At 44.7% G+C, this 12069-nt stretch overlaps 1 protein-coding gene across 1 annotated transcript in view; it reads right to left on the bottom strand.

Moving 5' to 3' along the window:
• The window catches only part of SBSPON (somatomedin B and thrombospondin type 1 domain containing), a 36698-nt gene that overhangs the window by 7635 nt on the left and 16994 nt on the right, over window positions 1-12069 (bottom strand). Inside the window, exon 2 of the mRNA XM_004372531.3 lies at window positions 5867-6061. Coding sequence (XP_004372588.1) covers window positions 5867-6061 — 195 coding nt within the window. The remainder of the gene's footprint in view (window positions 1-5866; window positions 6062-12069) is intronic.

Raw genomic sequence — 12069 nt, 5'->3', positions numbered from 1 at the left:
ACTCACTTACATGTTTATTTACTAAGTGAAGAATACATTCACTGCTAAATCCACATAGCGCTATACAATCCAAGCTATGAAATTTTCCGGATACATTTCCTTAGCTCAAAACATTTATTTGCCCTCCTAATTCATACTGCGTATATTATTGCAAACATTCAAAGGTAATAGACTTAATCTGTAAAATAAATAAATAACCAGTTGTCGGCAGGTTGATTCCGACTTACGGCGACCCTGTATGTGCCAAAGTAGAACTGTGTTCCGTTGAGTTTTCAATGCCTATGATCTTTTGGAAATAGATCACCAGGACTTTCTTCCAAGGTGTCTCTGGGTGGATTAGAACTGACAATCTTTCAGTTTAGTAGCTGAGCACTTCACCATCTGCACCACCAGGGATTCCTACTTAATCTATAGCTCAGAAAAAAATGAGGTTAAGGAGGAGTGGGGAAGTATATGACTATAGTTTCTAATATAAAATCCTTAGAAAGAGTTCTGTAATAATAATAGAAATTAATAGTTATGCACTTGTAAGTTGCCAGGCACATTGCTAGGACTTCTCACGTGTTAACTCATTTAATTCTCATAACAAACCTCTGAGATAGATTCTACTATTTTCCCATTTTACAGGTGAGGGAACTATGGCACAGAGAGGTTAAGAAATGTGTTCAAGGGACACATCTAGCATGTGGCAGAGCTGGGCAATCTGTCTCCAACCCATGCTCTTCATTGCCACACTGTGTTGTTGTTGTTAGTTGCTTGAGTCGATTCTGAGAGTAGAGTTTATGCAGAGTAGAACTGTGCTCCACAGGTTTTCAAAGCTGTGACCTTTCAGAAGCAGATTACCAGGTCTGCCTTCTGAGGTGCCTCTGGGTGGGTTGGAACCAACAACCTTTCATTTAGCAGTTGAGCACTTAACCGTTCACAACACCAGGGATTCCTTGTCATGCTCTACTACCTCTATAATAATGCAGATTAAAAAGTTCCACATTCTAGAAGAATCCTGATCAAAAGGGGGATATGCAGAACAGAATTTCAAATTCTCATGGACGTCAGACTTTCTGGAGCCATAGAGGTTGGATGAACCCCTGAAACTACAGCCCTGAGATAATCTTTAAACCTTAAACCAAAAATATCCCTTGAAATCTTCTTAAAACCAAACAATAGTTTAGCTTAACTAGAAAAAATGTCTGCTTTGAGCATTATGCTCTTTTAAGACCTATCTATATGGGATCAAACTGACAACAGCAACTAGAAAGATTAGATAGGAAACTTGGGGGGCAGTGAGTTTATGTTAATGGAGGAGGAACAATTCAGGAAAAGAGGGTGAGAATGGTTGTACAACTTGGAGAATGTAATCAATGTCGCTGAATTGTACATGTAAAAACCGTTGAACTGGTGTATGTTCTGTTTTGTATACTCTCAACAACAGCAACAAGAAATAACATAAATTATAAAAAAAAAATCCACCATTTTATGCAGCCTATTTCCTAGAAAATATTTAAATTTTGTTTTATTTTCCTTTATGTCCCTAATCACAATCCTTAGTGTGAAAGTCAGATTTAGGAGAAGAAAGGGCCAAGTTTTAGCCCATGTACTCTGAGTCCTCTCAGGCCGTACAAGACGGGTGGGAGATGGAGATGGGAGCAGTGGCTCAGGAAGGGGCAGGGGCTGACCGTGCGCAGAGATTAATGACCGTAGTACGATGGCACCTTGTATCTTTATAGCCTGCCTCATTAGCAAAGTACTTTCATATAATAAATTGCTCATCTTCACAAAAGATTTGTAAAGAGGTGTTATACCAACCTTACTCATCAGGAAGCTGGGACTCAACAGAGGATAAATGCTGGGAAAATAAACAGGAAGTGACTGAGCAAGGGCTCCAACACAGAAGATGTCTTCTGTTTATAACACCCACCAGCCATGTTTAGGAGTCCCTGGGTGGTGCACATGGTTAACGAACTTGGCTGCTAATCAAAACGGTGGAGGTTCGAGCCCACCCAGAGGCACCTCGGAAGAAAGTCCTGGTGATCTGCTTCTAAAAAATCAGCCATTGAAAGCCCTATGGATCACAGTTCTATTCTGACACACATGGGGTCGCCACGAGTCAGAGTTGACTTCACGGCAACTGGTTTGGATCCATGCTCAGTTTCAAGCCTAATAACAATAAAAACAAGCTGGTAAACTTAGACCTTGTCTCCCCGTCCCCCTTCGCCCCACAGAGTGCTTGGTTTGCACATCCTAGTGGGAGGGCTCCCTCCCCTCTCAAGAGTCTTCAGTTAATCAGACCAGGCGCAGGATCGCCTAAGTTCTCTAAACCAGCATTCCTTTTTAATATTCCCCACACATTTAATTTTCTTTACAGAAGAATGGTAAGTAATTTAGAAATTATCTTTGCCTGAGTTCCACTTCTGCTTTTGTGTTGGAAGCACATAGCCTGGTGCCCAGGACAAAGGCTCTTAGTAACTGTTCGTTCCCTCTCCCTTCTGTGGCGGCTGTCATCAGATGTAGTGTATTCTTCACTAACGGGCTGTTTGCCAACCTCTGGCGTTCTGTCAGCCCACCATCGTTTGGTTTTACAACAGTTCCACATGGCACCGCACATACTTACTTTGAAGATTATAGTAAATTAAATTTCCTTTCAGAATTTCATAACACCCCCTGACACAGGGGGGTGTTATAAAAGCTGGCGCAGAATCACTGGTCTGTAGCTAATGTGGTGATGAGAACAGAGTGGAAATGTGACAAGTTAACGCTGACTTGGAAGCATGAAGTTTAGAATGCACACTGATCTCCTTTTAGGACGACAAAGCATATCAGCAACTGTCAGTAATAGGCAACAAACTCAATAATATGGTTTTTTAAATTTGTCTTTATGAGTAAAATATCATTGTGGATTAAATGAAACAGAAAAATACAGTAGCTACTTGATCATTCTTATTTATACAGAAGAATCACCCGGGGATCTTATTAAACGTAGATTCTGATTCAGTATATCTGGGGTGGAAATGCAAATTCTCAGCAGGTGGTCGAACCAGAATGAACCGGTCTGAAGCCCTGGCCACAAGACAAGAAATGTGGGTGCCCTCTAGCAGACGGAAAAGGTAAGGAACTGATCTTCTCCTGGAGCCTCCAGAAAGGAACACAGCCCTGCCGGACCTTGATTTTAACCCAGTGAGATCTGTGTTGAACTTCTGACCTACTGAACTGTAAGACAACAATTTGGATTTGTGTGAGCCTCTACGATGGTGGCAGTTTGTTAGCTCCAGCTTCCTGAGGTATTGGCAAAAAGTTGTACGGAAACCCGCTCATTTTTTTTTTCCGGAGCAGGCTTCCCCGGCAGTGAATTTCTTAATTTTCACGTCTTTTATGAATAGAATTGTGTCCCCCAGAAACGTATGTTGAAATCCTAACTCCTGTGCCTACCTGTGAATGTGACCCTGTTTGGAAATTAGGATTTTTCTTTTGTTATGTTAATGAGGCCACGTTGAAGTACAGGGAGTCCTAGACCTAATCCCTTCTGAATGGTGTCTTATAAAAAGGGCAGACAGACACACACGGGAAAAAAGGCCACGTGAGGCGTCATCTACCAGCCACGAAATGCCAAGTAAGGCCCGGTAAACTGACAGGAAAGGACCCTCCCCTAGAGCCATGCCCTGATTTGGGCTTCTAACCTCCAAAACTGTGAGAGAATAAATTTCTGTCCTTTGAAAACACCCTCTTTGTGGTATTTTGTTACGGCAGTCAGATAAGAAGCGCTTGCTTCTTAAAAATCCTCTTAGTAGAGTTTGGTGGGAGCAGTGGAAAAGGGCAGTGCTCCACCAACAGGAGGACTTTTGGAGGAGGCCAGGCCTGTGGGCCATGCCCTGTCAGAGGACACAAGAGTGGACAGGTCCAGGCAGAGAACACAACCCAAGTGGTCAGATTTTCTCAGGACCACAACTCTCGCTGGTGCCGATGACCATCATACTCCCTGTTCCCCCGGCCCACGGTCCACAGCATCCCCTTCACTGACCCTTCCTGTCCCCAATCCTCAGCCTGCAGTGGTGGGTGCACTGTAAGCAAACCCAGGGCTGGGAAGTGGCCGTGACAGCCTGGTGCAGCTCTGAGGAGTCGAGGGTGCTGAAGAAATATTTTCGAGCAGCCCAGCACCGCCCAAGAGCGAAGCAGTTGCTTTCACTGATAGATTGACGATAGGTTTTAAGAGCCATCAAAAAAAATCAGTAGTGTCATGAAGTGACTTCCTCCCCGGGCCTTTTCTGTGGTGTTCCTGCAGACCGCGCACACTGAATGGGCTTTGCCATTTTTGTGAGCAACCGCTTTCGAAGCTCTAAATTATTTCCCTGTGAACTTACTGTGACTACGAATCATTAAGAGGCCTCCCCCGGCCCCTCCACTCACCACTCCACTGCCAGAGTGGTCTTTTCAAATCACAAATGTGAGCACGACAGCCCCTGCAGAAAACACTCCAGTGGGTTTCCAGGGCTCTGAAGATAAAGAACAGAATCCTAAACAGGCACTCCCAGGCCCCTCGCCTGCTCCAGCTTCCCCTCTCACCACCAGCCTCGCTCTCTGTGCCCCACCACAGGCATCTTTCAGCTTCTCAAAGGGACCTCATGCTTCTGGCCCTCAGGCTGACCAGGCGGGTCCCTCTGCCTGGGCATCCTACACTTCCCCAGTCTGGAGCCCAGCCTGGTCACTGCTTCCTCAGGGAGGTCCTTCCCCACTTCACTCTCCCTCAAGGCCAGGGGAAAGCACCTTATTATACCGCTCACAGCTCTGAGCACCTCTCATTTGCTTGGTATCAGCTGTCCACGGACCATTGCTGGAATTTTCCAGGAGTAATTTCCTGGTATTAATATCTGATGAACGTCCTGCTCTCGCACTAGACTGTGACCTACGTGACAGCAGGTTCCACATCAACTTTTCTCACCACTGTAACGCCCACGCCAGCCCGGGCACCAGGCCGGCTCTCAGTATTTGTGTGTGGAATGAAAGAATGAATACAATGGCTTGATGATGATCGTGTGGGCTTGAAACTGCACTCGTTTCTATAAAAACAGACGATTTTGCTTCTCGAGAAGTCAGTATTTCGCCCTGTCTGCCTCAGTCCAGATCAACAAATCAGCATTGGCTTGTTTGCGGATTTATTTGTGAGCGTAGGATGCTCCTGGCTTACTAATGAGCTGACTTGTTCGACACTCCCCAACCAGGGTTATCTTTTCAAATCACAGATCTGATCATATCAGCCCCGATCCTGTCTGCTTGAGGAGAGAGGCAGGCATTTTAAGAGAATAATTCTATCGTGGCAGAGGAATTTAAAATTTTTCTACTACAGCCAACTCATTGGCAGCTAACAATAATACATATTCATTGTACAAAATGTATAGGAAACAAAGAAGTATTAAAAAAAAAAAAAAAAAGTACTTCCTGAACATGTGAGTGTGGAATTGTGGTTAAGAGCTTGGCTGCTAACCAAAAGATCAGCAGTTCGAATCCACCAGCCGCTCCTTGGAAATCCTATGTGGCAGTTCTACTCTGTCCTATAGGGTCGCTATCGTATTGCCAGACGGATTGACTGAGTTCCCTCAACACCACAATGCACTCGTCCTTTATTACCTCGTCTGTGCACACTATGAGTCATCGGTTAGAAAACAATAAGGGCAGCAGCGAAGGGAGGCGTCTGTGCAGTTGGCCGTTCATTCCTTCATTAAACATTTCCTGAGCTTCCTGTCTCCTCTGGGCAGACCTGCCTATCCCACTCCCTGAGCGCATGGAACTTTCCCTCCACAGTACATGACCTTTTATGGGATGAAGCGGCCGACAGACACCAGAGATAACACTGGTGGAAACAGGACAACAGCAGTACCGAAGGTGTGCCCGCAGTCCTGGCCCTGCAGCGTTGAGTACTCCAGGCAGCCGGCTCTCTCTTCCAGGGGCGGGCAGGGCGCCCCGCCGTTCTGAGGCTCCTGCCGCACCCGGCGCCGCCGCACGCGGGCGGTGGGCTTGCACTGCTCCGCACAGCCGCTCCAGGGGCTCCACTCCCCCACGATGCACGGGCGAGCTGCAAAACAGCACGACAGGCCCTCACCTGAGTACACCAGCCACATGCCAGGAGCTCCCGCCAACATAAACAGTCAAGGTTAGCTTTGGTGGGGGCCCTTTATCAGGAGGAACACACAAAGCCTCAGCTGTCCCAGTTGACATTGGCCCTCCCACTCTGATGGTTAACTGCCGATCAGGTACCTCTTAGAGGCAGGCAGGTCTGTCTGAATCCTGAAGATGGGTATGAGCCAGAGACCCACCCTCCGGGGTACTTCCTCATACTCCCAGGGGCCAAAGCAGACCCCTTTGCTTTTCCTCCAACGTGGACTTTATTCTTTCCTGCCCATACATTTTCTTATTATAACAGTAATTCACATTCATTGTAGAAAACGTGAAGGAACAAAAGGAGTATAGAAAACAAAGAATATACTTCAAGCATCAATAATCCCATCACCTACCCAGGTCAAATATTAGCAGCAAGGGTGTCTCCATGAGATAGCTGGCTTAGGGCCACAGCAAGGACTCTCTATACTTTAGCTTCTTCTAGATGGTCTTTTCTCATCCTCCTGGCTCATAATTTAAAAAAAAAAAAAAAAAACCCACTGCCATCTCGTCGACCCCAACTCACAGGGACCTTATAGGACAGGGTAGAACTGCCCCACTGGGTTTCCAAGGAGCGACTGGTTCATTCGAACTGCCAACCTCTTGGTTAGCAGCCACAGCACTTAGCTACTGCGCCACCAGGACTCCTCCTGGCTCACAGACATAGAATATCAGAGATGGAGTTGAGGGATGAGCAACGAGGGCCCAGAGAGGTCAAGAGTCCTCATGGTCTCGCATGAAAAGGCAGAGTCATGCTGAGAATGTGGCCCTAGCATCTGGTTCTTTCTGTGCTCTGCTGGTCTACACATTAGCTAGTTCTCTGAGCCCAGCTGGCCTCTAGGGAGCCAGCCATGAGCTAGGCTGCCCCCTGGAGGCCAGCATTGTCTTCGGGCAAGCCAGAAGCTGTTCCCCTCATGGACTGTGAAGTTCACATACCAAATCTAAAGACGAAATTAAAAACTCAATTTCTTGGCCATGACTGTAAAATCAATGTGGGTTTGCATTTAACTTTCCGCTTAAAATCCTAATGAGTCTTTTAAAAGGACTGTAATGTATTTTTAAATTGAATTATTTCATGACTTGAGAATGGATATAAGAAGATGGGAAGAACAAGAAGGCAGAAGACATGCTTCTCAACTAGATGCCAAAAGTCTTTGTTTCTACAAAGTGGGACCCACTTTCCCTAACACCCTCACACTTTCAAGTTTATAGGGTTTCAACCAGAAAGCACCCTGACTTCTTGGAAACCTTGATTTGGACTTCTGACAGCTTATACCTGAAAACTTATTTTGCCTTTCAGCCCACTCTAGTTTAGGGCTCATGGCTTTTGGAAGAAGTGATATTTGGCAGCAAATACCTGCCCCTGATGTGAAAAGGGCCACAAACGATATAAACAGCTGTCAAGAATTCAAAAATGTTAATACTGTTTTAAAACATGCCTTCATTAATCATCTAAAAACCCATAGGTATCACATGTCGACTACCTACAGAAGTAATAACAGGCCACGTTAGAGTTCATTCCCAATATCCGCCATGTAGACATCCTTTGAAAAATCAATAGCAGATCACTTCCTGCTCTTCTCATCTCGTGTTGACCCCCCCTCCTTTATTTCAATGATCCCATGATTTAACTGGTCTGTAGAACTACAGGTATTGAAAAAGAGACCCCCCACCCCTGACTAGGAGCTGGATGAGAAGGCCTTCTGTCTTTATTTCTTTCAATGCGTCTCTTCCTCCCACAACCCCTCTTCATCCCTGAGTCTAGCTAGTTCTGCGCTGGTGTGTTACCAGTAACCAGTTGCCATCAGCTTGATTCTGACTTATGGCTACCCCACGTGTGTCACAGTGGAGCTGTGTTCTGTGGAGCCTTCAGTGGCTCATGTTTCAGAACAGATTGCCAGGCCTTTCTTCCAAGGCACCTCTGGATGGACTCAAACCTCTAAGCTTTTGGTTAACAACCAAGCACTTTAACCTTTTGTACCACCCAGATATATACTTATTTCAAAGATTAGCATTTGTGGAAGAGGCTGCACAGGCCAGCTCACTATTATTTACTCCCCATTGCTAACCGCCACATTGTCTCGTGATTTTTCCCTCCCATTCTAGTCTCTACAAAAAGGTTTAAGATTAACTGATGTTCCTTCCTGGAGGGTGGAAAACAAGTGATAATGATCTAAGAATGAAAAACCAAACAAAGCATCCATCTTGTGACAAGAAAAAGCAGGATGTCGCCAGATAATCCTCAAAGATGTCACCAGATAACCTCTAAGAATACCAGTAGAAGGTTAACTCATCTAAGATGTCATCACCTCAAGGGGAAACTACCACAAAAGATCCATAATCCTGTCCCTATAAAAGACTTCAGCCGATCTCCAGTGGGGGAGATGGGTTTTTTGGAGGAATCTCTTCCCCTCTGTCTCCTATATATCGATATATAATAAACATCTTGCTGCTCACCTCACCCGTCTCAGAATTGGCTATTGCGGCAGGCGGCTCCAATCCGTGTTATTGTGGTAACATTTGGACATCATTATCAATAAAATTTTGCCATGGCATTAGTTCAGAATTTAGTGATATGGCCTTTGGTTAGACTCTATCCATATGCTAAAAAAAAATGACATTTGGGGATAGTTTTCTAACTGGATTTATTCTCAGTATTTCTCCAACATCCATGTCTATGGATATTTATGTCATATCCAATGTTTGGTATGGTATTTAGTTTGGTTCCACAGTTGAAGCCCTCGACTTACGGAATCATTGAATCAATTGTTCCCACTGGTTAAGGTTTGTCCTTGGAAAAATGCTATTTCCTGTTTTTCCAATCCATGACTTTAAAATCCTCATAAAGAGATCCAGAAAGTTCCAGCATCTCGGTGACTTAATTGCCAGAACAACAGCATCTCGGTGACTTAATTGCCAGGCAAAATGAAAAAAAGTTCACATAAAATTATATGAATAAAAAGGTGTTCCACTAAATGTTTTGTGTTGGAAGATTTATCTGAAATGTTTCTTCCTATTCTGCACAGAAGATTCTATTCTTGCCTCATTTGTGAACTTTTGATTATTTAGATTGCAATTCATCGTAGATCACAAGAGGCCTTTGGTCACGAAGGTTAGGGGAAGTGCCAGCGACTTCTGACTGATTTATTACCTCAAGTCATGTATCACAGCTGCATGACACGAATTTCCTTTCGAACGGTGCCATTGGTATTCTTGTCCCCTGTCCCATTAAAGCTCTTTCTGTTCAATCTAATTCAAATCTATATACAGCATATCAAAATATTCTTTCTTACAATCTGTCTTCCTCACTCTTCACTTTTTAGTTTCACTAGTTATTAATGGAGCCTGACAGACTGTTACCTAGTGAACAGCATGATCTCTTCTGAGTCCCATCTTGTCACAGCCTCCCGATTTCTTCATAATCAGTCAGGATCTGATGACATCACCCCACCCCCTTTAGGGGAACGAAGCCTAGACTGAATCACAGCCAGGAAGTTCAGTGAGCTCTTTCTTTTCTTTTTGTTTAGACGCAACCTAATATTCATGTTGTCTCGGTGGTGCAAATGGTTAAGCAGTGGGTTACACAAGATAGGTGGTTTCAATCCACCCAGAAGTGCCTAGGAAGAAAGGCCTGGTGACCTGCTCCCGAAAGGTCACCACCATTGAAAATTCTATGGAGTAGTTCTACTCTACACCACTTGGGGTCACCGTGAGTCAGAACTGACTCAACAGAAACTGATTTCATTTTTTTTTTTGAACATTTTATTGGGCTTTAGGTGAAAGTTTACACAGCAAATCAGTTTTCACTCAATAATTCATACACAGATTGTTCCATGACAGTGGTTGCAATCCCTACCATGTGTCAGCACACTCCTCATTTCCACCCTGGGTTCCTCGTTTCCAATTCATCCAGTTTCCTTGCCTCTCCCTGCCTTCTCATCTTTGCTTTTGGGCAAATGTTGCCCTTTAGACCTCATATAGTTGATTGTTCTAAGGAGCACATTCCTCACGAGTGTTAGTGTTTATTGTATAGGAAAGTCTATTATTTGGCTGAAAGGTGGCCTCCGGGAGTGGCTTCATTCCCAAGTTAGAAGGGTGTCCTAGGGCGATAGTTTCGGGATTTCCGCTGGTCTCTATCAGACCAGTAAGTCTGGTCTCTTTCATGAGTTTGAATTTTGTTCTACATTTTTCACCCATTCTAACCGGGACCTTCTTTTCTGTTCCTGTTCAGAACTGTTAGTGGTAGCCAGGCACCATCTAGTTCTTCTGGTCTCAAGCTAGAGGAGGCTGTGGTTCATATCGGCCGTTAGTCTTTTGGATTAATTGCTTCCTTGAGTCTTTGGTTTTCTTCACTCTCCTTTGCGCCACACAGGAAGAGACCAATAGTTTATCTTAGCTGGCTGCTCACAAGCTTTTAAGACCCCAGACACTACTTAGCAAACTAGGATGTAGAACATTATCTTTATGAACTATGTTATGCCAATTGACCTAGATGTCCCCCAAGACTATTGTCCTTAGCTTTCAAGCCGAGTAGCTCAGTTCAGCTTAGTTCCACAACGTGTTTGGTTATATCTAAGAAGTTGCCATACCTGTGCCCCTACGTGCTCTATTACATATATGAATATACATGTAGCACATACAAATATGTATGTAGAAATATCCACATATGCATGCAGGTGTACTCCCACACGGCCTCCCTCACTTATTTAGCATACATACCTACCTAAGTATCCCCTCACAAATTATTCTGTGTTATTACTATTGTTGCAGGATTGTGTATGATATAGCATACAGTACTTGCTTTTTATTCTTGTGTACCTCTCAGTGTCCTCCTTTGCCTTGGTCATGTTGTGCTGACTTCCCCCATATAGTGTGTGGCCTTTCCCTTCACCGGTTTTAACACGCATCTACTGTCTATTTAGTGATTCTCCCTCCCTCACCTTCCTATCCCTGGTAACCGTCAAATAATTGTTTTTTTCTGTGTGCAAACCTATTCTTGGACTTTTTATAATAGTGATCTCATACGATATTTGTCCTTTTGTGATTGACTTATTTCACTCAGCATAATGTTCTCCAGAGTCATCCATGTTGTGAGAGCTGATTTAGATTTAGGTAATATTCCTGTTGGATTTCCCCAGACACAAACTCTGAGATGTGGATTTGAATGAAAGCAATTTATTTCGAAGGTGACGCCTGGCAGCACCAAAATGGAGTGGAAACAGAGACAGAGATGATAAGGAAGCCCATAAGAGTGTGTTAGTGAACGGCTGACCACTGGACAATGGGACTCAGTCCTACTGGGGACCTCTAGGAGACTGTGTAGAACTCATCTCAGAGTTGTCCCACCCTAGGCCATGGAAACTGGGGTATCTTCCCACCATCTCCTGCTTGTCAGTAGTAGAGGGCTGCTCCCTTGGTCAATGACCCTGGCATTCCAGTCTGCCCTGCTGGGGCAGAGAAGAGCCTCAGGCAGAGTCACAGTCCTTGTAGCAGAAAGCCACCTGGCCTGTAAGGAAGCAGTGGGAGCAGGGGACATGAGTAGGCACCCACAGTCCTGAAGCTCGGTGCTCAATCAATGGTAGCCATGGTTATGATGAAGGCCAGCTCAGCCTTTGGTGGAGCTCAGCTTCTTCTTCTGGCAATGGGTCCCCGTTTGACTATCAATGATTGGAAAACTACCCTAAGTGCTTTCCATAGACAACAGAAGGCTTTGTCTCTTCCCTTCAGAATCCTTTCCCGTGAGTCAACATCTAAGTTCCTACTTCAGGCCTGGTGGGCACTTCTGGCTCTCCTCACAGGGGTGTGAGATAATGGGTAAATTCAGAATTCAAGGGATAAAGTCCTTTCTGATTTACCAGCTAGCCCTCCCTTCCTCAAGAGCTTTGTGGTTATCAGATATCCCTACCACAACCACCAGAAGAAAGG

This window comes from Trichechus manatus, unplaced genomic scaffold, assembly GCF_000243295.1.
Source record: "Trichechus manatus latirostris isolate Lorelei unplaced genomic scaffold, TriManLat1.0 scaffold00018, whole genome shotgun sequence".
Taxonomy (NCBI): domain Eukaryota; kingdom Metazoa; phylum Chordata; class Mammalia; order Sirenia; family Trichechidae; genus Trichechus; species Trichechus manatus.
Note: the sequence above shows the minus strand (reverse complement) of the source record. Positions and strands in the feature narration are given on the sequence as shown.